The sequence below is a fragment of the Silene latifolia genome, chromosome 9 (assembly GCF_048544455.1).
Source record: "Silene latifolia isolate original U9 population chromosome 9, ASM4854445v1, whole genome shotgun sequence".
In the NCBI taxonomy this organism is placed as follows: Eukaryota; Viridiplantae; Streptophyta; class Magnoliopsida; order Caryophyllales; family Caryophyllaceae; genus Silene; species Silene latifolia.
In genome coordinates this window covers 73,510,057-73,535,634 of record NC_133534.1, presented here as the reverse complement: position 1 = coordinate 73,535,634, position 25,578 = coordinate 73,510,057, and the positions used below count along the sequence as shown (strand labels likewise).

General features: G+C 38.5%; 1 protein-coding gene across 1 annotated transcript; it reads right to left on the bottom strand.

The window, feature by feature from the left end:
- Positions 1-14,735: 14,735 nt before the first annotated feature.
- On the bottom strand, positions 14,736-24,479 carry LOC141601211 (uncharacterized). The gene is made up of 3 exons (XM_074421476.1): positions 24,168-24,479; positions 15,069-15,130; positions 14,736-15,006 (listed from the first exon to the last, which is right to left on the bottom strand). Exons 1-3 carry the CDS (start codon positions 24,477-24,479, stop codon positions 14,736-14,738), a joined length of 645 nt encoding a protein of 214 aa, XP_074277577.1.
- Between the last annotated feature and the right edge of the window lie 1,099 nt (positions 24,480-25,578).

The following is a 25,578-nucleotide window of genomic DNA, read 5'->3' as shown; positions in this document are numbered from 1 at the left end:
AATCTTTAGCTTAACCCAAAACTTCAACTCTTCCACATTACCGCAACACGACATACCTCTCTATATAAACTATATAAAACTCTCATTGCCAAAAGCATAACTCACGATCCACACTTGTTACGTACACTCACACTAGATCCTCAAGTTCTTTCTTCCATTACCGCAAAACTCATACATAACTCAACATGGCACTAATTCCCCAACACCCTACACTCACTGTCTTCAATAAAGGATTATGAACCACCTGCATCTTTCGGATCATTACCACACATGTTCTACGACTCACTTGCCATTACCATGTCTACTGAAACCTTAACTAGAACAGGATCAAAATTACTGTAACAACCTCTCACAACCGTGTCCCATCAATAGAACATCACTATACCATGACAACAACGAAAACATTTTCAACTCTATTTCATATCATACTCTACCTCATTCTTAACTTAACCTGGTAAAGAAAACATCAATAAGCAAGACAACTGTCTATCTGCACAAACTGAAACTCGCAGGGGCAACATCAAACAAAGCAACAATCTATGTATAACTGGTATGTACTTTCGAAACTCGAATCATAATCATCCCGCCTACTCCACCACAACCGGTGACGGCATCACAACACCGCCACCAACAGCCACACCGTAGTGCGAAAATACCCGCATCACAACACTATGTACCGTGCCCGGATCACCACCCGAGGCATCACAACTGCATACAATTCCCATAAACACTGACTCAGCATAACTTTTCAGACAAGAAAAACTTACTCAAATACACTTATTAAATCACCACGCAACATATGATATGGATAAACAGATAAGCATCTCATGAACATCATCTCTACCATTTCACGGAATACACGCGTGTTATTAATACACACAAAATTATAACTAGCCATGTTAAATTAATCAAATTATTACCCTTTTGGATATCATTCAATTAGTATACCGTACCCAACATAAATTACAAAACAATCATATAACAACTTTATAATTATCACACCATACCACTTCTTGTGAGGTCAGAACCTCACACAAACATTTATATATAACATAGACCCATAATCACATCCAACCAATCAATCTTGATCACGTAAGTTACCACTCAACCAAGGTTACCTGTCACCCGAGCTTAACTCGCATGCCCCTCATCACATTCTTCCATTCGCATGCCCAACACCAACACCTTCGCCATACATAACCATATAGCTAACACTCACTATGAGAAACCGCCACCCAAGACTATGTCTTATACTTCCTCACAACCATACTTATCAATTCAGTCTCTACAAAATCAGCCTCTTTAGAACTACCATCTCTCTAACATACCGTCACTCTTAACCATTAGTCAAAAACCATAACACTACCACTATCCGGACATTGAACCCTTTTCACTCATCTCTAAACATCACGATTTCTTTCCTATCTTTGGTTAACATCCCAAACAACGAACAACAAACCCATCAACAAAATTACCTCAACATTATTCCCAATACTATCTTATTTGTATTGTCATCTAACTCTCCACCAAAATCTCATATCATGCAGGTATTCTACCAACTTCTTGCTTTCCTTAATTCCTCAAAACTCAAAACTAATCATGTTGTTCTGGAACTTCTATATAACTGTAAACTCAAATCCTCATGATAGCATCATACATCTCGACGATTCCTTACTTTTATATCACATAACCTCGGTGGACATTTCCTTAGTTTTATTCCCCTCATTCTTTTCTTTTGCCCTTGACAAAATCCCTTATTAACTCAACTCTTCATTATTTCTATCTAACTCTCTAGTGCTCCGGTTACCTTCTCATTGTTCAAGAACTCACATCTCATTATTTTATATCGATATCATCTCCCTCTTCCTTACCATAGATATCCTCTTATTATGCTATCACTCACCCTTGCCACTAATTTATCCATAAAATCAACGTTCACTGTTCAAACAATTGCATCTCCTTTGTACCTCTCTAGAAATCCAAATTTATTTCATACCATTAATTGCCCAAGGAAGTCACACATTAGTTTCACCTCTTAATGAACCAAATCTCCCAATCTCACTCACTATCCGCAAATCTACGTCGCGACATGCCTCCATTAAGTTCGCTATATACCACTATTTCCAAACGACCTTTCATTACATATGTTCTTACTCAACACTATTTCTAACCATCTCCCTCCATAATTTATTATACATCTCAGGTTGCTACTATCCACATCCTTTCTTTCACTCTTTTCATTCTCACGTTCCTTAAACTTACATCATGCCTTGCTCACATTCATTTACATTTTCATTACTCAACATACAATCATGTCACTCATCTCGTCTCACACAACATGCTCTATACCTCAATTAAGTCTTACCAATCCCAACACATATAAATCATGTCCTCCCCACCGAACTCATACTCATCATAGGTGCCACTCTTTACACCACAAACTTGGGTAACTTACGCGTCAAGACCAACATACATGTAAAACAATGCATAAAGAAGCAAAATGACGCCTTTGAATTAAACATAATATGCAACGAAGTCAAAAGATAAGCATATGACCCAAAACAGGGGTCACTAGATCGAGTACAGGCCACTCGATCGAGTAAGTGACTTACTCGATCGAGTAGGTGAAGATCGAAGCACGTAAACAAATTACCGGGGCTACTCGATCGAGTACCCAAGGCTACTCGATCGAGTACCCCCCTACTCGATCGAGTATCCTAGTTACTCGATCGAGTACCCCAATTCTCAGCACTGTCCAGTTTTCGTAAAACAGTCATAACTCACTCATTACTTGGTCATTTTGGGCATGTGACCTATCGTTAGAATCGTAAAAGGACAAGCTATCACCTCCAATTGGAATCACATCAAAATCATTTATGCATCTCAAGTTATAGCAGTTTAAAGACAACCTCTTTATCATCGAAAAACACAACTATTGATTTTTACTTCCCAAACGACTTAAACAACAACAAGGTAGACAAAACGACCCAGTACTCATAAAACCAATATTGCTAATCTCATGTTACCATCTTCAAAAATCAAGCAACATCATCCATCATGCACATATATGATTCAACTTACCAATCACATATTACCCACATGTTATCTCACATCTCCCAACATACTAAGCAACATTATAAACGCAACATGTGATATAGCTAAGCATGAAATTTTATCAAGCTTTTCATATAATCAACGAAACAGTGACGTCATATTATCAAATGCCACATAGTAATCATCCAACATGCTTTTCTATTCCAACAACAATTCTATATATCTCATCAATCTTTCAATTCAGATCCCCCATCCTCGACATACATGCATCCATCAATTCATACAACATACTACTACATAGATACACACAGCACACAATCAGCACATAACGATCCCGACACATATCCCATGGTGACCGGTTCAAAATTGTAGGGCGAGTTCGCGACTTTAGGACGTCTCCCAAGTCTTTGCATTAGCTCCTACAACCTTTACCCCGGGTTCATTTTAATTTGACACCTATATTCATTAGGTTCATTGGTTACAGGTTTCAGGATCGTCGCTCTAATACCATTTGTAACACCCCCATACTCCAAGTGCCTTACCAGGACCACTCAGGTATAAGGATGCTACCATCTCGGTTACCCGAGGCATGATAATCATAAGACAATGAAGAAACATACTTTATTAAATAAGTTTTAGTGATTACATTACAAACCCAACTGTACGTAAAATACAACTGTTCTCAAACTATAAACTAACTGAAAGGAACTGTTCTAATAAACACAGCGGAAGACTAAAGACTCTGATATGTGATGACTCCATCCCAGCTAGATCCCACGCGTATCCAAGATATACCTGTCAAGCAACTGCTCACCACCCCCGAATGGATCACCACAGTTTTTAAAACATTTAAACGGGGTCAGTACTAATCACACAACTTATATATATATATCAACAGTAAGATACACAGACAGCTTAACCGTCACACATACACACAATTACTCCAATCCCATCAATCTCAACCACCGACTGTCCACTGGACCAGCCCTGCCAGTGGGGGACCGCAGCCGTCCCCACCTAAGCCCCGCTCCACATAACAGTGAGCGATAACCCTGTCCATTAATGTGCACATCCCCTTCCGTGGCGGGTTCCACGAAGGGCGAAACTAGGGCGTGAAGCCACTCCCGCAAGTGACTCCACTCAGCCGAGAACGCATCTCGAGAACCAGAGACAACAATCACAATCACAACCGTCACAACACAATTACGATGTTAATCAATAATCACAATCAACCACCGTCACAACACAATTACGATATTAAACAATCAATCTCAACACATCAACAATCATCCCATTATGGGACTAATACTGAGTAGGAAATCCTACCTGGAAAGCAACACAATCATCAGACGATCTAGCAGCTGTCTCAAAACCTCTCATTTATAAATCCTTCTCCTATCACATAATCACATAATCACTACCAACACAACAAATCATAAAAACCCCCAATCCCAAAATTAGGGTTTAAACAAAGTCAACCAAACGCTATAAAATTGGTATGTAGGACTTACCCTTGACGCAAGGAACACTATGATGCAAAGAATAATGAAATCCGACACCTCTAGCTCCGGAATTTGTCAACAATGCGATTAGGATGATGAATGAACTTGCTTTCTCTCTTTAACAGTAAATTAGGTTTTTTGTAAAAGTGTTTAGAATGATGACGGAAAGATTATATATCTTAATCGCATAATTAACAAAACCCGAGAAAAACTCCCCGTAAACCGGCTACTCGATCGAGTAGCTAAGGTACTCGATCGAGTACCCCCCTACTCGATCGAGTGCCACAGCTACTCGATCGAGTACCCAACAGGTCAGAAACTATTTTATTTCGTAACTTACCCTTACTCGACAGAGTAAGGCCTACTCGATAGAGTACCCCAAGACTTATAAATACGGAGTATTACAGTCTTCCCTCCTTAAAAAGAACTTCGTCCCCGAAGTTCAACCCATACATAAAAACAACCATACTGACTCGACCAAGACACAACAACTTAGCTAAGGACTCAAGAACTCGACCGAACATAGAACATGAACTCTTAACCCCCACTCTACCAACTATGTTTACTTCCACAACATGATCACTATATCGTATCTACCACATATATATATTTCTCACGACACCAACTCCATACATAATCAATTACCATCCTCTAATGCTGCTAGCTCCATAATATCATCAACTATCAAATGTAAAATCAAGACACTCATAGACATCAAACGGAATGTTACAGTGACCCTTAAATATTGTTATGTCACATACTTTTGAGGGACATATGTCTCCCTTTCTCATATTTGGTTTGTATAACTTTGTTTCGCGACTTTAACGATGTTTCATTCATGAGATTTATTTTGGACCTTGCATGTTTGACACCTTCCCATTTGGATATCTTTATAACAGGTTCAGGTTTTTAAAATTACAGTTTTTTACTATAATGAACCTATTACAAACATATCCATGCAGTTTTATTCTAGAATTACGTGTTTTTTTTTCTGCAATAAATGAGGGTGTCACAGTTGGTATCAGAGCATATTTGCTCACGACGCACGTTTGTGCACCCCTATATAAATAACTTGACCTTAAAATAATAAACTTGAGAGATGGGTAAGATGGGTAGACTTAGGACCTTATGTTGTAGTCTCTTTGTGTTTGCTCTTTGTTAGGTACTAACCTGTTTGTTGATTGTCATTTAATAATTGTTGCGTTCTTGGATCAATGACCGTGAGCTTATCTATAGCTAATAGAGTTATTACCCTTATTATAAAAAAAAAATTGAACTAAAGGTTTTGAAAATATTTTAATGTTTTTCAGTGGTTTTAACGTCAATTAGTGTTAAAGCTTGTTATTGGAGACGTCTGATAATTAGTTTTATCATTTGTTGGTGTAAAAATGTATTTTTATGTCTTTGAATTGGAATATTGATGTTCTTGAGTGATCGCCAAGAGTATCACCGTTCCATTGAAAGGACACTTATATTTTAAGAAGATCAAGATTTAGTGCCTATTGCTGAGGATTGAAGATTTGTTCAACCTTTGAAGAATGCTTCTACTTCCTTGAAGATGTTTCTCGTTCTTTTTGTATCTCGCCTTATTCTTAATCTCTTGGTGCTTATCCTCCTTCTAAACTCCCTTCTGTTTTACTTTAAAAGCTACGCTTGTACTCCTAACTTGTCTTTTGTTCTTTGCTTATTCTCCCTTAACGCCATTTGATAGTACTCTTTCTTGTGAGGAATGTTGACCTGGGTTGGAAAATTCGACTTTTGAGGAGATTGTTTGTGTCTGACCCTTAACCCTGGCTTTGAGAAGTCGTGATGTTAGAAAGACTTAGGTAAGGTGATGAGACATACTTAGTGATTCTTATACCTAGTTCCTTGACAAAGTGAGTATCATCGATTGGTGGATTCTTTGTGTTAGGAATGAGTTGCCTATGTGATTAAAGTTATAGAACTTGGCTTTGTTGTTTATGTTTGGGATTTGAAAGCTTAGTAGGTTGAGCGTCGTCACCTTAGGAGTAAACATGAGATAAGTTTAGAATATGAATTTGGAAGAAAACCCATTTTTAGATGTCAACAATCACGTATAGATTGGGGATGTGATTTGATATTAGTTGTTTCTTGAGAACTTTGTTGAGAAGTCTTTGTCAATTCATTCTTTGGTTTTTAAAACATTGAGGTTATGTCGAGTGTTTGAGATAAAGAGATGCTTCTATACTTGAGTGGTAGATTTGATTTAGGGAAATCCTAATATGTGATAAGATAGGTGGAAGAAGTATCTAACCGATTTATCACCCCTTAAGCGAGCGTTTATTTTACCTTTACCCTTGTTTGGGATTTGGTCATTTTGTCATGAAGGTACAATACCCTAATAGGCGTGACCTTGTTAGAGAGAACCTTAAGTTTTAGGAAGTGTATGGTTTAAGCCTTAAAATCCTCTTTCATACCTTTAATCGTTTTCCTCCCTTTCGTTCATACCTTGGTTGGATTTGATTCTTAAGTATAGAAGTTTACTCGTTTTTTTCCTTGTCTTGAGTACCTCCCTAATTCAAATATCTCTTACTGGTTGTTAACTAGTTATCTTTATGATTCGACTCTTTTAGTCTCACACCCTGACCTGTTGCTTAAGTTTCCTTGTTGTTTAAATTCCCTTTCTCCTTGATCATAAGCGTTACCGTTCATACCTCCTTTCCTCGCTTCATCTTGCTCCTCCTTTAAGTTGACACTCGTATCTTGTGAAACTCTATCTTTGACATCCTTGTAATTTTGACTTCAATTTCTACCCTATGAAATTCATTATAGCTCTCTTGTTGCTTAAGTTTGAGCTCTCTTAACATACTTTGTTTCTATGCTATCTAAGTTACTTGCCTTTTTGTACAACTTCTAAACTTTCAAGCTACCAGTTTCGATTCATTCTTAAAAGTTTATGTCACTTCTGCAAACCAAACCTATTTTTAAAGATCTGAAAATGAAAATTTGATTTAGTTCCCTATTCCTTCCTTGAATATAAACTCATTTATCGTAATTTTTAATTACTAGACCCGAGATTTCGTTAAGTTTTGTCCAATTTCTGTTAACTTTGATCTATTTATGACTTCTTTGTCAAAGTTTAATGTTACACTTTCAGGGATTTGACCCCCAATTGAGTTTAAAAGTGAAACCTTTATTTCTATTTTGGCTTTTGCAAAAGAAAATTTAAATGGAATTCCTTTTCTTTTGATTTTAAAGTTGATCGGATGTTAGAACTCGTTATTAGAAACGTTTAATAACTTGTTCTACACTTGTCGGCGAATAATTTTTGTTTTAAATTTGTCTCTGACTTGGAAAGTTAGCGCTCTTGTGTGCACAACAAGGGCAATTTCGTTCCATGAATGAGACTTATACTTTTGAAAACTTTTCATTAATGTTTATGAAAGTATTTTGATTTTCGATTTATACAAATAATTTGCTTTTTTACCTTATCTTTGATTTGGAATGTGATGCTCTTGAATGCGCAACGAGAGCACTTCCGTTCCTTTGATGAGAATCTGGTTCTGTCAGAAAATTTTATTTGAAACTTTGGAAAGAATTTTGATTCTTACGATAAGTGACCTTTTAAATGTTTTGGTTACCGATTCCCATTCCAGTTTTATTTTTATAACCTTTCATTTATACTTTCAAGTTTCGAGGACGAAACTTTTTAAAAGATGGGGTGATTGTAACACCCCGTATTTTATTAAGTTGGATAAAATTCTTTTAATTGCTATTTTGAATTTAATTACATCATTTAACGATTTATATATATATATGCTTAGCTAATTAATTAATTTCATCATAATTCGATACGTTAATTTTAATAATCATTAATAAGTTTATTTAAAGTTAGTTCGAGTTTATTGAAGTTAGTTCGAGTTTATTTATTTAATAATTTCCGTTTCTTTACGAGTCCTTATGAAAGTTGTTTTAAGTAAACCCGAGATTGATTTTGGGAACAAAACCGTCCAATTAGCTATTTTGAGCTTATTTCACTAAATTAGCAATTTTTTTATTAATATCCGTTAGTTTCGTAAAAATCGCTAATAATTCCGTTTCAAGCCGATTTCTTATTATTTACGTTAACTAGCTGAGTTTATTTTATTTTCACTCATTAAATTTATTTATTATTGATTCCGTTTTATTACTGAAACTTTTACTTAAATCGGTTAAATTTAACTCGAAACGGTTTTAATAACTATCGAAGTTTCTTAACGATGAAGAAACGTACGTATAATAAATAGCAGGCAGGCAAGCTGCTCCCTCATTTCTCACGCAGCATTCTTTCTTCTCCGTTATCAATGATTTTCGTTCCATATTGCTCCTCTCGTCGTTCTCGTCATTCCGATGTAAGTAACATTCATTTTCGTTACGTATTTTTACAAACCCAATTTATATTTTCAGCTTTATTTATTATAAGACGGTTGTAGGTGCTGAGATAGACGGTCTGGTAGAAGATTTGTTAGTCATAAATGATTAGTTCAATCGGAAAAAGGTAACAATGATAGGTTACTCAATATTACTTGTAAAATATGTTTATTTCGAATGCTGGTTAGTCTGTTTTATAATTAAGACGGTGTATAATTATATATAGGGATCATTATGGATGTTAATTAGTCAGTTGTATAGTTGAGACGGTGTATACTGATATGTGGAGATGATTGAGACGGTGTATACTGACCTCTAGGGATCATTTGGGATGCTAGCTAGTAAGTGGTATATTTAAGACGGTGTATGCTGACATGTATGGATTCTTTTGGGTGATAATTGGTGTGTTTTATAGTTGAGACGGTGTATACTGACATGTAGGGATTGTTTTGGATTGATTTGGACTCTGTGTTGGGGCGATTTTTGTAGTCTTTAGGGTCTGTTTTTGAGTTGCTTTATACTTGTGGATTTCCGCTCTAAAACCGTTTTAAATGCCGACTTAGTTTGCTCAGCTAGGACTGTTTTTAGGCGCGATAATGGAGTCTTAAGGGGACGATTGGTACTCTGTTTTGGGCAGGGACGAGAGCTGTCATCGTGGGTTTTCACTTTGCATTTGAGGACTGGAGTTGGGGTCGAACTTAGGCATCTTTTGGGTTCTGTTTTGGACTGATTTTTGGGTCAGGTTATGAAGTAGGGTGAAGGGTGGCTATGGGTAGTCGGGTGGTGGTCGTGTCGGACTCTTTGTGGCTTGCTTTTAGGTGAGTCTGATGGCCTGGCAGTGGCCTGGCCGTGGCCTAGGCAGTGACCTAGCTAAGTCACGAGTTTGAGGCCATGTGTAGTTGGTGGTTAGGCCGAGTTTGAGGTTGTCATAATAATTTTAGAGCCGTGTCTATAATTTGTTTTGACGCTAGTTTGGTTTATTTAAAATATAATTAAATTAATTTCCGTCTCATATTTTATATAAAGATAATTCGTTAATATCGTCCTTTCACATAATTATTTTTAGGTGGCTCATATGTGGTTGAAGATGAAGAGTAATTTTGGGTTTTAGAAGCTTTCTCAAGTTTATTGCTTGTCTCTTTGCTAGCTTAAGGTAACTATTCCGAGTTACTCGACGAATTAATGTCACATTAGTAGTTAATGTTGTGCCTGTTGTTTGTTAAGTGTTTAGGTGATTGATAATGTGTTACTTTCGTTTTTCACATGATAGAAATTAGAAATAGCATGAGAATTATATTGTGATAAATTTTATGATTTGGGCCAAAGTAGGCAAAGACTCTGAGCTGGGCCAGATTGACCGAACGAGTTTGGTCAAACTAGGTTTAAACCAGTCAGCCTCGATTTAACCGATGACCCGTCGCGGGACTCGGGTCGAGGGTTTGTCTTTGAGGTAAGATTGGTTGTTATTGGAGGTTTTATGTTATGCCTTGATATTTGTAATTATCATTTCACATGTTGGTTGTTGGATGCTTTGGATGCCTTAAGCTTGAGTCTTGTTTGCCTTTAGCCATTGTAGTTTATTCTCATGGACTATGATATTGATGGTTAGCTATAATTTGGTTATTGATGACATTGAGGATATGGTTGGATTGTCTGCTGAATAGACATTTATATAGCCTTTCACATGATAGAATATTAGCATTTATGTTCGTAAGTTGGACTCTTTGCCCCTTTTATGGTTAATTGGGTATCCTACTTGTCTTGTGTGGTGTGGGCTAAAGTATTCAAGTTGGGACTAGGTCCTAGGTGAGTATTTCGGCCTTCATCACAGATAGGCCATTATAGTCTTTGACGAGTATATGTTCACTGCTTGATAGCCTCTGTATTCCTGACTTGGTGGGATTATATCCAAGTTGGGGCATGACCTCGTTACTTATTTTGATAGTAAGTGGTCAGCTTAAGTACTAGCCAACCCTTTGGTGGACTCCTTAGGGTACTCACTTTGTTTTAGAAAAATTGTGGGTCTTGGGTGCGGTGGTGTGTATCCGCATGTCTAGGTCTGCGCAGATTTTAGGTTAGGGTTGTGTTGTGTCTTGGCCATGTTTTGATAGAACCTCTGAGCCAAGATACCGGTTCGATTACCTTCCCTACCTCGTGGTATAGACTCGAGATTCTGAGTGACTATTGACGGGACTAAGAACTTATGCCTGTCTTTGATATATTGTCCTTTCTTGTATGGTGATTCTATGAATCATAGAAGGTGAGATGCAAGCCGGCTATGGTTGATAGAGTTTGGATTCCTGGATGTTATGTGATTCACATGATAGGGTAGTATGAGTCGGTCTAGTAATCACATGCTAGGACTATGTGTTGTTATATTGTTGTTCACATGATAAGCACGATTGTCTAGCATCTATATGCTAAGGCTATGTGTTATTCATATTCATATTCTTATGTTTACATGTTATATTAATTATGACATTTCGTGGCTGGGAGAACTCGGAGTTACTCCCCACTGACTGTGGCTTTCGTATTTGTATAAAATGCGAATGACAGGTAGGTGATGCATATATGGGGTACATGGACGAGCTAGCGAGCAAAGTAACCTTGGAACCTAGATTGACTTTATTATATTGTGACCCTTAAATATTGTTATGTCACATACTTTTTAGGGACATATGTCTCCCTTTCTCATATTTGGTTTGTATAACTTTGTTTCGCGACTTTAGCGATGTTTCATTCATGAGATTTATTTTGGACCTTGCATGTTTGACACCTTCGATTTGGATATCTTTATAACAGGTTCAGGTTTTAAAAATTACAGGTTTTCACTATAATGAACCTATTACAAACATATCCATGCAGTTTTATTCTAGAATTACGTGTTTTTTTTCCCGCAATAAATGAGGGTGTCACATCACGTTTGATCGACCTACTTGACTACCAGCGGAATTCTAATTTGCAGAAGTCACCCATGGGCAAGGCGGCGTGTTTAATTGTAAGTTGTCGTCCAATATCTTCTTCTAAACAATGTTGTTTTCTGATCAGAATTTGACGTAAATTCGTACATATGTAAGCTAGTGCAGTGAGTGATTGTAACACCCCCATATACCAAGGAGCCTTAACAAGACCTTCCCTAGCATATAAGGGCATTACCATCTCGGTTGCCCGAGGACAATAATAATAAAATGTCGATAAAAGAACAATTAAGTTATATTACAATTGATTACAAACAACAGACGCTACAAAAGGAATAACTCAAAACCACTATCTATTATGTGAACTACTTCTGTCGTGACATCGTGATAGACTCGTCCCTTGAAGCACCCAGCTATCATCCAAACAACACCTGCTAAGACTGACTGCTCACCATAGTGGATCACGGCAGACAAAACAGAAACAAACAATAAAACAAAACCACATAAGGTCGGCAGCTGAGGAAACAGACACACAATCACAAACACCAAAACATGCACAACAGTACACACACACACACACCACATCCCCGCCAATCAATCACCGTCACCGACTGTCCACTGGACCAGCCCTGCCAGTAGGGGACCGCAGCCGTTCCCACCTAAGCCCCGCTCATCATACCGAGCGATAAACCCATGTCCATTAATGTGCACATCCCCTCCCGTGGCGGGTTCCACGGAGGGCGAACTACGGGCGTGAAGCCACTCCCGCAAGTGACTCCACTTAGCCGACGACGCATCTCGAGAACCATAGAAAAACAATCACAATCAGCTGCACCACAACAATGATAAACAAAACAACACAACACCAACCAATTACCACAATCAATCAACCACACCAACACTACAACAACCAAGCCACATCAAAAGACACTCTAGACAACCAACATTACTAAGTAGGCGAACCTACCTTTAGCCAAAAGCAGCGATTCCACGTCCGATCACATGATACCAAGCAACACACCTATACACACAATACACTCAACTATCACTATAACTACAACCCTAACCGGAAACAACGATTATGATGATAATATACCTATATATAGCAATCCGGTATCAAGACCGCTACCCGACTCAAGCATCCCATTCCCATGATGTAAACATCCCCAAGGACCTCAAGGAAAAGGTTATGGTGAGGGAGAAAGAGAGTGAAGACATCTAGGTTTAGTAAATGAAGTGCGGAAATGATTTGAGGTTTCACGAAACACGATTTATAATTCCCTGCTGCAAACCCATTACTCGATCGAGTAACTGACTTACTTGATCGAGTTACCCCTACTCGATCGAGCTCCCAAGCTACTCGATCGAGTTGCCTCCGCTAGATCGAGTAACTCACCAACAAAAGCTCGCACAGTCACCAGTCATCGCCCGTAAGGTTCCCGAAGGTCAGGCTATGTATCTAAGGTTGGTCAACGTTGGTCAACGGGTCCCTAAAAGGACGGGTATTACAGTGATTATTTGGAATCACAAGATAACACCAGAGATAACACAAGAGGAAGAGAAATTCCTGATTTTGCGGTCCGCCAGATACCTTTTAGCGGATGCTCACCTACTCTCAACCTACCGGAGTTTGGGTTATTCACCTTAATGGCGATACTATTGTATGAGGGTGTTCCTTTTCACTATGACGACCTGGAGAAGAAGAAAGCAAGGCGTTATTTGGTGATCCAGTTAATAACAACCCTCTTTCTAGCTGACATGAACGTCTTACGTAAAGGTGTCCTGGGAAAGGTCAAAGCTTTTATTAACAACAAAGACAAATTATGGAAGGGATTATAACCAAAGCGCAAAATATCCAGGATCGTTGTAAAAAAATAACAATCCTAGGCTAGTCGTTAACCATTTTTGGTAATATGCTCTGTGTATTAAATATCTTGTTGATACATGGCATCATTGGGCAGTTAATTTTGTTAAACAATGTTAGCAGACCCTTATTGGTAGCTTTGCCTCATTTTATAAGACAATGTCACGTTTGAAAATGATATTTATGTGAGTGTACCAAGCTTTGTCAAATGCTTTAGTAGAGATAATGTGTAACTTTAATCATATAAACTGTAACTCAAATTAGATAAAGTATAACTCTAATTGCTATAACATAAAATTGTATTTAACATTTTGTATAACATAAAATTTTCAGGGTACTTCAATAAGTAATCCGAGAGTTATGTGGGTGTATCTAACTTTGTCTTATCTAACTTTAGTTCAGACAAATTGCAACTTTAATAATATAAACTGTAACTCTAATCAGAAAAACTGTAACTCTAATCAGATAAAGTGTAACTCTAATTGGCATAACATTAAATTGTATGTAACATTTTGTATTAAAGTGATACCTCATCTAATTTTGATTTTTCAAATTACAGTAATTTGATGTTCCAATTAATAATAGTTTTGTCTAAACAAAAGACTTCAATATAATCAGCTTTAGTACCAACGGGTATCAAATATAGCATCACTACAGTTTGATGTTCCATGAAAATGAAATAAAGTACGCCATACATTGTTAAGCAATAACGGTTGCATAACATTATACATCCAAAAAATTGTTCAGTGGAATAGCTTAATATAGTTCTTATTCTAAGATGTCATCTTCTTCCTCCTCCTCCACTTCTTCTTCATCTTCTTCTGACGATTCCACTGATGATGGTGATAATGGTGGATGCTCTGCAAAAGGGTTAGGGCAGTTCTTCTTTTCATGATTAGCTAATCGCTTGCAATTTTTACACATGCGTTTTGGCTTGCTTGCCAAGGCAACTGCTTTTGCCTTAAGCGACCACATTCTCTTTCCACTTCCCTTTTTTTTTGATTTTTTAGGGGGGACTGTCACCTCCTAACTAGCATAACAGCCAAGAATTTGCTCCAATTGTTGTTGTTTAGTCAATGGTGATCCTAATGGTGATAGTTTCTCCTTAAACTCTCTAATTAGATTAGAAAAGCTGTCAACATCAGCCTTGCATTTTCCCATAAGCATCCCAACTGTCTGATGAACCTTTGACCACATTACTGACATCGCAATCTGTTTTCCATCTACTATATCAATGTCCTCATCTGCTTCACCATTACAATCGAACATTTTAGAGTGGATTGCATCTTTACACCATCTGGTCACAACACACTCATCCGGTATAGTCTTTAGTCCGTTAGATGAGTAAATCCATATTACATGCCGTCATAGAATTCCTTTCCTTTCAAGCATTTTGCAGCTACAACTTGCTTTAAATGTAACTAGATCAACAATATAGAATAAAATGTTATTTTACAGAGTTAGAAATAATGTAACTTTAACAAAAAAAATGTAACTTTAATGAAAAAAGAGTGTAACTTTAATAAAGAAAATAGTAACTGTAATGAATAATTGTGTAACTCCAACAAGTAAAGATGTTTAACTTCAATAGACAAGTCTGTTGGGGTTGGTGTCCTTAACAGTTAGTGCAAGGACTTCTAAATCTCTAAAAGGATCAAAGGGCATACTTTTGGTATTATTATCAGTTGATCCACGTTTATCAATAACGGTTGGCTTGCTAGATAAGTTTGACGTTATTGTCATACAGATGGCGGTGATCAACTGGTCCCTAAAAGTCACACCTATAGGATACGTTTGAGAGATGTGACAAAGATGAAAATACTTGTCATGTAGATGCCAAAATTGACTAACCAGTTAGTCCGAGTTATTTGACTAATAATAAGTCAAAATGTGATGTTGAGATATGTTATTTAATACGGATTAAATAATAATGGCTAAGGCGAATTAAGCAGTTAATTCGTAAATTGAATATAAGCGTATTATATTTAATCAATGTATATTGAATAAATTATACAATATCGTCTTTGTCGGACATGTATTAATACGTCAACTAACCCGTGTTATTAGTTGATGTTTTAATAACCGATAACCGATGACGATTTATAATAAAAACCGCGTCATATACATTTTAGCGAGACGAATCGGATCAGTCGGATCACGAGTTAAATGAGGAGAAAGTGGAAAGCCCACTTCCTCCTCTCATGACCCACGGACCGAGGCAACAAAAGGAGAGGCTCCCTCTCCTTTTGACCTAGCGATTTTATTTTACAGAAAACTAGGGTTTTGGAGATCATTTCTCTCTGAAACCTAGATCTCACATCGGTAAAACCTCACAACAGCTCTCTCGATATTGCAAGTCAATTAGAGAGCATTTCTAGCACAAGGGCATAGTCTCAGACGGTCTTGGGTGCAACAATTAGGAGGAAATCTCTGTTGATTTCTGTTCTTTACGCCGCACTACAAAGGACCCGAGGTTGATTCTTAATCCTTATTGTTTCCTTGTTGTTTTTCGTTTATGACTATATTTCACATGCTAAATTTACGTTATAGTCCTAAATTTAGAGGGTCTTATACGGATATTACCCCACAAGTGGTATCAGAGCGAGGCCACGTAAATTTTCTTTGTGATTTTTCATAAAACGATTTTGAAACGATTGTATTTGTCTCGAAAACCGTGCCTAGTATACACGGCAGAAATTTTTTTACCGTGACATGTTTACACGGTTGATTCATCTTGTTTTCGATTTGTTTTTATGCATATTGTTGTTTTATACGGAGATTATAACAATATGTCACGTTTTGTCAGATTATAAAATTGTTTTGATGTGGTTTTGATCAATTTTGCGATTGCTTTGTTTCGTCAAAACAGTTTTCACGAGGGTTTTGCATTTCCAGAAATTTTTGTACTCGATCGAGCATGTTTTTAATCGATCGAGTGGTTTTCTGTCTTGTTTTTACTCGATCGAGTCCTTGTTGTACTCGATCGACCACTTTCAAAACTTCGCTCGATCGAGGAGTCCTCGTACTCGATCGAGCAGATTTGCTGATAAAAGCCCTCGATCGACCTCCAGTACTGTCGATCGAGTACTTTCCGTTTGGCAACCTCTCGATCGACTAGCAGTTCAGTCGATCGAGCCCTTTTGTTCCTCGATCGAGCACCTGTGTCCCTGGATCGAGGGATTTTTTTGTTCGATGACTTTGAAAATTTATTCATTTTGCTTTAAATTTTCTTTTGGCCACAATATGTACTTTATACGGATATTGTACACTCGCTATGATTGTGAAACGGTTCACACACGTACCATTGAGTTATTTTAAAGCGTATTTAAAGTAACGGATTGTAATAGATTAAAATTAAATTGATAGAAGCGGTTTTATCACATGAATTTTAATCATTAAAAGGTGGTTTGGATAATTTAACATAATTACGGAATTATGTCACGAATAAATTTAATTTAGTTGATGCATTTTCTTTTATCGTTGAGTTGAATGCTGTGAATGCTTTATATTACGTATTTATTTATTTTACAAACGGTTGTAACTTAGTGTGGCCTTAGTAGAACGTGTTACCGTAATGATGGAACACGGTCTTGGTTGTATTTTGAGATCTCGTATCTCCGTTTTGGATTTTTCACTTGTAATTACAGTTTTTAATTAGAATGTAAATAGGTTATATTTTGTAATTTTAAATGTAATTTTTGAGAAGACCAAAGATGGAGACCGGATGCTCACTCCCGCTACATGGATCAAGATGGAACATCAAGACAAGCTTCTCGGGTCCAACGGTGGATTCCAAAGTTGTTTTATGTTCTTTTTATTAGGATAGGCCACACTAGGAATTTTTTTATTTACGTATTGCATTATTTTATTTATTTTTCGCAACGATAATATGCATCATGTTCCGCCTAAACACCAAACCACCTATTTATTGCATGAAAACTGACACATATAGAGGTCTCGAGTTAGTTTTTTTTTACATTCTCATGTCACACGATCTATGCTAAGCCATCACCTAAATTAATTCATTCACGCAGACGCTAGTTATTCGTTCACTTAATATGAATTATAATTAAGTTGATGGGATCTTCCTCGTATAAACCAAAATTGAGAATGGTCTTTATAGGTCAATCTCCAATGAGTCCCTTCTTCATCGGTAGGCATAATATGACCCCTTCTACGTCGGGTAAGTTGGAACCGATTGACCTATTTTATCTCAACACTATGGTCACTTGTACGAACCTGTGATCATGGTGGACTATAGATAGGATTTACGGAAATCTATCGACCAAGATTTCTTACGGAAGAATTAGCTAAACAATTGGCTTATCAATTTACGGAAATTGAGTCTTGGGATCACTTGTATCATTCTTGAGGGAGATCAATTATGCAAGTGCGAGAGTCTACACGTTAAAATGAATTTTAAAATAGACTTAAATCACCTCGATGAGTTGCTTATTTCGTTCTTGTTTTTCCTTTCTTTTTCAGTGTAGATCACGATATTTTTAACTGCTAATAACAAATGGCTGGTTCTACTGATAACCCAATGCCAAGTGCCACATTGGACCGTGAGTCCTGGCTTCGGATCTTCATGAATCAGATGAATCAGTCTACTCGACTGAAGAATGATGGATCAAACTTCGCGGATTGGGAGGCGGCATTACGGAATGCCGCCGACGACGGAAGCTCAAATATCTATTAGAGCCCATCCCGGCAAACCCAGGTCCCACGGCTAGAGCTGCTGAAATCACCAAGTTTAATGATTTCTGTATGGAAGCGGGTGCGATTAAAAACGTACTCATTTTTGCAATGGAACCCAATTTGCAGAAACGCTTCATAGCCCATGGTGCGAACAAGATTTTCACCACGCTCACCAAGGAATTCTCGAAAGCACCGAGAATCGTGACCTATGAGCATACCACTCGCTTCTTTGATGCGAGACTCCAGAAGGGCCAACCAGTTAGCCCACACATTCTCAGCATGATTGAGAATGTCGAGAAGCTGGAGACCTTTAATTGTAACATCAGCGAGAACATTGTTATCGACCGCATGCTTCATTCACTCCACGATGGTTTTTTGCAATTTAGAGCGAATTACTATATGAATGATTTGAAGAAAACCCCACATGAACTGCACTCCCTTCTCGTACAGACCGAAAAGGACATGAAGTTCAGTGGGAGCTTGAAACAGGATGTTCTCGTTGTAACAAACAAAGGGAAAGGTAAGGGCAAAGCTCAGGCATACCTAACAGTAGGTAAACCGAAGTTCAAGAAGTCGGGTTCAGGTAAGAGTGGGCCTGGTGAGTCGAGCACCTCATCAGGCACGACAAAGAGCAAGAATGAAAACATGGAATGCCATCATTGCCACAAGACTGGGCATTGGAGGCGTACATGTCCTGTTTATCATGAGGACTTAAAGGCAGGTCTTGTTAAACCTGTTGGTATGTCTTCTTCTTCTTCTACTTTTATTCATATGATTGAGATTAACCACGCAAGTTACGGAACTTGGGTACTTGATACCGGTTGTGGTTCTCATCTGTGTAATCATGTGCAGGGGCTCCGAAACATCGAACCCCTCGTAAAGGGTGAGGTGGACCTGCGTGTCGGGAATGGAGCAAGAGTGGCTGCCATCTCAAAGGGGACATATGTGATCCACCTTCCTAGCGGATTTGAGTTGTCATTATATGACTGCTATTATGTACCTAGTCTTTCGAAAAACATTATTTCGGTTTCGCACTTGATAAACTTGGTTTTTCATTTGTAATAGAGAATAATACTTGCATTTTCTCATTACACGATATGATTTGGCAAGGCGAGTCTCCATGAACGGAATTTATGTTTTAGATCGGACCACCGAAATATTACACGTAATGAATAAAAGGTTAAAGGTTGGTGACAAAGATCAAACGTATCTATGGCACTGCCGTATGGGACACATTAATGAGAAACGCGAAAAAATGACTCATCAAGAATGAAGCTATCTCGGCCTTTGATTTTCAATCATTTGGCACGTGTGAATCATGTCTCATCGGTAAGATGACTCGTATTTCCTTCAAAGGTGTTGGAATGCGCGCTGGCTGACCTATTAGGACTCATACACACGGATGTATGTGGTCCTATGTCAATCACCGCACGAGAAGGCTATAGGTATTTCATCACTTTCACGGACGATTTAAGCAGATATGGCTATGTCTACTTAATGAAGCACACAGTGAATCCTTTGAGAAATTCAAGGAATACCAGAATAGGGTACAGAACCTATTGGGTAGAAAGATTAAAACACTACGTTCAGATCGTGGTGGCGAGTATCTTTCTCACGAGTTTGATCAACACCTTAAAGGCGTGGGATTGCCCTACGATTAACTCCACTGGAACACCTCGGTTGAATGGGGTGTCCGAACGGAGAAATCGAACACTACTTGATATGGTTCGATCCATGATGAGTCACACCATGTTGCTCGACTCATTGTGGGGTTATGCTCTTCTCGTAAATTTGCTCTAATACTTAATCGAAGTCCGTCTAAAGTTGTTGACAAGACTCCATATGAACTATGGAAGGGAACGGTCCCTAACTTGTCCTTTATACGGGTTTGGGGCTGCGAGGCTTATGTCAAGTGGAGACACGAGGATAAGCTCGGCCCGCGATCGGTCAAGACATACTTTATAGGTTATCCTAAAGGAACACTTGGTCATTACTTCTATTCGCCAACCGAACAACGCGTTTTTGTTGCGGCTAGTGCGACATTCTTAGAGAAGGAATTTCTCGAGAATGCAAAGAGTGATAGAACCTTCGACCTGTCGGAGATTCCAGAACCAAATACCGAGCAACCATTGGAGGAACCTATTCCTTTAATCCCGGCTGCGGTTAACATTCCTGAGGAACCTAGGAGGTCGGGAAGAGTCTCTATTCCTCCAGACAGATACAATTGTATGGTCGAGGAACATGACATAGATGACGTTCTACTCTTAACGAGTAGTGAACCCGCAACCTATAAAGGTGCCATGACTAGTTCTGACTCAAAGCTATGGCTTGAGGCCATGCAATCCGAGATGGACTCTATGTATGAGAACAACGTATGGGATCTTGTTGACTTACCTGCTAAGGTTCGTCCCCTTCAATGCAAATGGCTTTACAAGATAAAGCATTCTGTGGAAGGTCAACAAGATATCTATAAAGCACGACTAGTTGCTAAAGGTTTCACCCAAGTGCCAGGTTTGCACTACGATGAGATTTTTGCACCCGTAGTCATGCTGCGTTCCATTCGGATTATCTTAGCGATTGCCGCTTTTCATGACTATGAAATTTGGCAAATGGACGTGAAAACCGCCTTCTTAAATGGTTTTTTGGAGGAAGAGTTGTACATGGTACAACCCGAAGGTTTCATTGATCCACAACATCCTAAGAAAGTGTGCAAGCTTAAGCGTTCCATTTATGGACTTAAGCAAGCATCTCGGAGTTGGAATCATCGCTTCGACCAAGTGATTAAAGAAAATGGATTTACTCGATCGGTCGAGGAACCATGTCTATATATCAAGTCGAGTGGGAGCAAGATTGTCTTCCTAATATTGTATGTCGATGACATACTCCTGATTGGGAATGACATACCTCTCTTAACTTCGGTGAAAGTATGGTTGAAAAACCATTTCCAGATGAAAGATATGGGAGAGGCACAAAGAATTCTAGGCATCCGTATCTATCGAGATAGATCACGACGGATGTTATCTCTCAGTCAGGAGTCTTACATAGACAAAGTCCTAGAGAGATTCAGCATGACTAACTCCAAGAAGGGGTTTCTTCCTATGGCTCCAGGGGTGCATTTGAGCAAGTCTCAGTCACCAGAGACACCGGAAGAGAAAGAGCGCATGACACGGATTCCCTATGCTTCGGCTATAGGATCAATCATGTATGCCATGATATGCACACGTCCAGACGTGGCATATGCATTGAGTATGACAAGTCAATTCCAACAGCATCCAGGTGAATCACATTGGCTGGCTGTCAAGAACATTCTTAAGTACCTACGGAGGACTAAAGATTGGGCATTGACTTATGGAGGCGAACAAAAGCTATGCGCAACCGGTTACACAGATGCTAGCTTCCAAACGGATCGAGATGACTCGAAATCTCAGTCTGGATTCGTATTTACTCTTAATGGCGCTGCAGTCAGCTGGAAGAGTTCCAAACAAATCATTAAAGCAGATTCTACGACTGAGTCCGAGTACTATGCCGCGTCTGAAGCAACAAAGGAAGCGATATGGATGCGTCAATTCTTACATGGACTATCTGTAGTGCCTAGTTCGAATGACCCGATCACCATCTATTGCGACAATAGTGGTGCCATCTTCCAAGCTAAGGAGCCAAAGTCTAGCAACAAGTCTAGACATGTACAACGGAAAGCTCATCTAATCCGAGATTACGTGGAGCAAAAGGAAGTAGTGATAGAAAAGATTGCTACTGAGATGATAACATAGCGAGATCCTCTCACTAAACCATTACGACAAGATAAGCATGAAGGGCATGTTAATTCCATGGGAATTAAACGTGTTCCTAAGTTGTAGTACTCTTTTATGGATTAGATTCATTCGCTTTTGTACTCTATACGACATCATCGTTTTGATATTTTATATATATTTTGTTTTTCATGTTGATTTGTACGACAAATTTTGAACACCACAAAGTGAACTGAACAAACATTATATTTTTGGTCCTTAATTGCCCACATGAGCTGATAACTCGGCAATTATTTTGTGACGTTGGTTGATGGTGGGTTCAACGAGCCATAAGTCAACCGGTTGGTGACCAAACACAGAGGCGATTTATACGGATATTTCGTAGGACACAATTGTGACATCGACGTGGAGTCCTAAATGTTTTATAACATTCGCTGCCAGGTCGTGGATAGGACCTCCATGGTGATCCTAAGAGTCGATTCTTTTGACTATCGTCTGTCTCTTGAGACTACGGCAGATTTTGGGTGACTTTGGTTTCTTTCTCACGGTCATCCGTAATAGGGGGCCAAGTAGATTTTTTCTGGGTCATTTCATGCCGTGCTTAGATCGGAAGGAGTCGAGTTGAAGGAAATATTCAGCCTTTATCGGTACTCGATAGTTCTCGGGGCCACTCGAGGAGTCAGAATCGAAATGCATGGCCATGCTCGGATACGGATTCGTTTTATCGGTTAAGTTACTCTCTAGTCGGGAAACCAATCTTGATACGGATCGATTGTAAAATACGACCTTTGCGGATCCGGATCCGCAAATTGTTTTACATTGAGTGGGAGAAATTTTAAATGAATATGAGAATCGGTTATCGCACATACACTTGTACGGACAAGTGGGAGTTTGTTGGAGCATGTGTCCTCCAGTTAGTGCGGATAACGTCATTGCACATACACTTGTACGGACAAGTGGGAGCTTGTTGGGGTTGGTGTCCTTAACAGTTAGTGCAAGGACTTATAAATCTCTAAAAGGATCAAAGGGCATACTTTTGGTATTATTATCAGTTGATCCACGTTTATCAATAACGGTTGGCTTGCTAGATAAGTTTGACGTTATTGTCATACGGATGGCGGTGATCAATTGGTCCCTAAAAGTCACACCTATAGGATACGTTTGAGAGATGTGACAAGATGAAAATCTTGTTGTCATGTAGATGCAAAATTGACTAACCGATTAGTCCGAGTTATTTGACTAATAATAAGTCAAAATGTGATGTTGAGATATGTTATTTAATACGGATTAAATAATAATGGCTAAGGCGAATTAAGCAGTTAATTCGTAAATTGAATATAAGCGTTATATTTAATCAATGTATATTGAATAAATTATACAATATCGTCTTTGTCGGACATGTATTAATACGTCAACTAACCCGTGTTATTAGTTGATGTTTTAATAACCGATAACCGATGACGATTTATAATAAAAACCGCGTCATATACATTTTAGCGAGACGAATCGGATCAGTCGGATCACGAGTTAAATGAGGAGAAAGTGGAAAGCCCACTCCCTCCTCTCATGACCCGCGGACCGAGGCAACAAAAGGAGAGGCTCCCTCTCCTTTTGACCTAGCGATTTTATTTTACAGAAAACTAGGGTTTTGGAGATCATTTCTCTCTGAAACCTAGATCTCACATCGGTAAAACCTCACAACAGCTCTCTCGATATTGCAAGTCAATTAGAGAGCATTTCTAGCACAAGGGCATAGTCTCAGACGGTCTTGGGTGCAACAATTAGGAGGAAATCTCTGTTGATTTCTGTTCTTTACGCCGCACTACAAAGGACCCGAGGTTGATTCTTAATCTTTATTGTTTCCTTGTTGTTTTTCGTTTATGACTATATTTCACATGCTAAATTTACGTTATAGTCCTAAATTTAGAGGGTCTTATACGGATATTACCCCACAAAGTCTACCTGGGCAGTACGTAACCTAATAATTCTTGTCCCTGTTTGCATCTCTTACAGTTGTCACCTCTAAAGAGTCTCCCTCGGCAAACCCCTTACTTTTACATGTATCGATTGAGTACTTGACCTCTTCTTGAAACTCCTCGAATACTTTATAACTGTACACTTTCGCCTCGTGCACCTCAATAGCCAGATGCGTCGACATTTGAGGGGAAGTGTGCTTGTTACCGTTGTCAAGCTTCTTCTGCGTTTGTCTCTGTTGGTCTATAGCGTTGTCAAAACGCAGCGAAAACTCGACTAGCGTTCCCGATTTGCTCTCAAATCTCTTAAAGAAACTATTTTCACTCTCTGATCTTTGGGTTGTCCTCATAACACCCCCCCCCCCCCATCTCTAGGTCCCTACAATGTGTCACAACCACTCGTTCCTTTTAAAGTACATTTACTTAAACCAATCAATGTTATTATCTGTGTGTTCTTTGCCTATTTCTTCCCATTTGGCATCGAACTATGCTGCTTCAATGTCTTCATCCCATAAAATGACATTCAATTTCTTCAGAAATTCAGAATAATCGTCTCTCGTCACACCATACTTGCTTGGCACTTTGTTCATGATATGCCACGTACAATATCAGTGTCGTGCTGTCTTAAACAAGAAGGGTACCGCTTTAAGAATACCAGGATCCTTATCGGTGATAATATACTTAAGCTTCTTTCCACCCATAGCAGCCAAAAAACGGCTGAAAACCCATTGAAATGATTCCGCGTCTTCATGTGCAACCAGTGCTCCACAAAACGTAACTGATCATTTATGGTGATCTACCCCAATGAACGGTGTGTAGGTCATATCATACTTATTGGTAGTATAGGTTAGATCAAATGACACTTCATCACCAAAAACAGAGTAGTTACTTCTGGCAATACCGTCAGCCCGTATAGCTTTACTCAGGCTACCGTCAGAGTCAACATCATAGTCAAAGAAGAACCCTTGCCTATTAACAGCCATCTCCTTAAAGTGGTCTACAAACATCTCACCGCCCGTTCATGAATGTAGCATTTGACATCTCTATGAAAGTTCTTAAAATCATTTAAGTTAGCTCCAATGTTCTGAAACCCATTTACGTGTTCCTTCAGTATTTTGTAAGTCTTTGTTGCTCCTATATTTAGCTGTTAATTAATGACATACTATTAGAAATATTCAATTAATAAGGTCATATAATTATCCCCCAAAAAAAGTGTAACTTTATGTTAGGTTTATTTACCTATTATTAGACTCCTCTAATAGTAAACTAATTAACTTCTTAATTATTTGTTCTTTAGATCTAGTGCATGCATAACAAAATAAGAGATTTATAAGAAAAACAATGTCCCTTACATTGTAATTTCCGGATTTATTGGCACAAGTAAGGTCTCATACCCTCACTTGTTCTTGAGCTATAATGAGTATTAGGATGATCCTCCAATACTCTAAA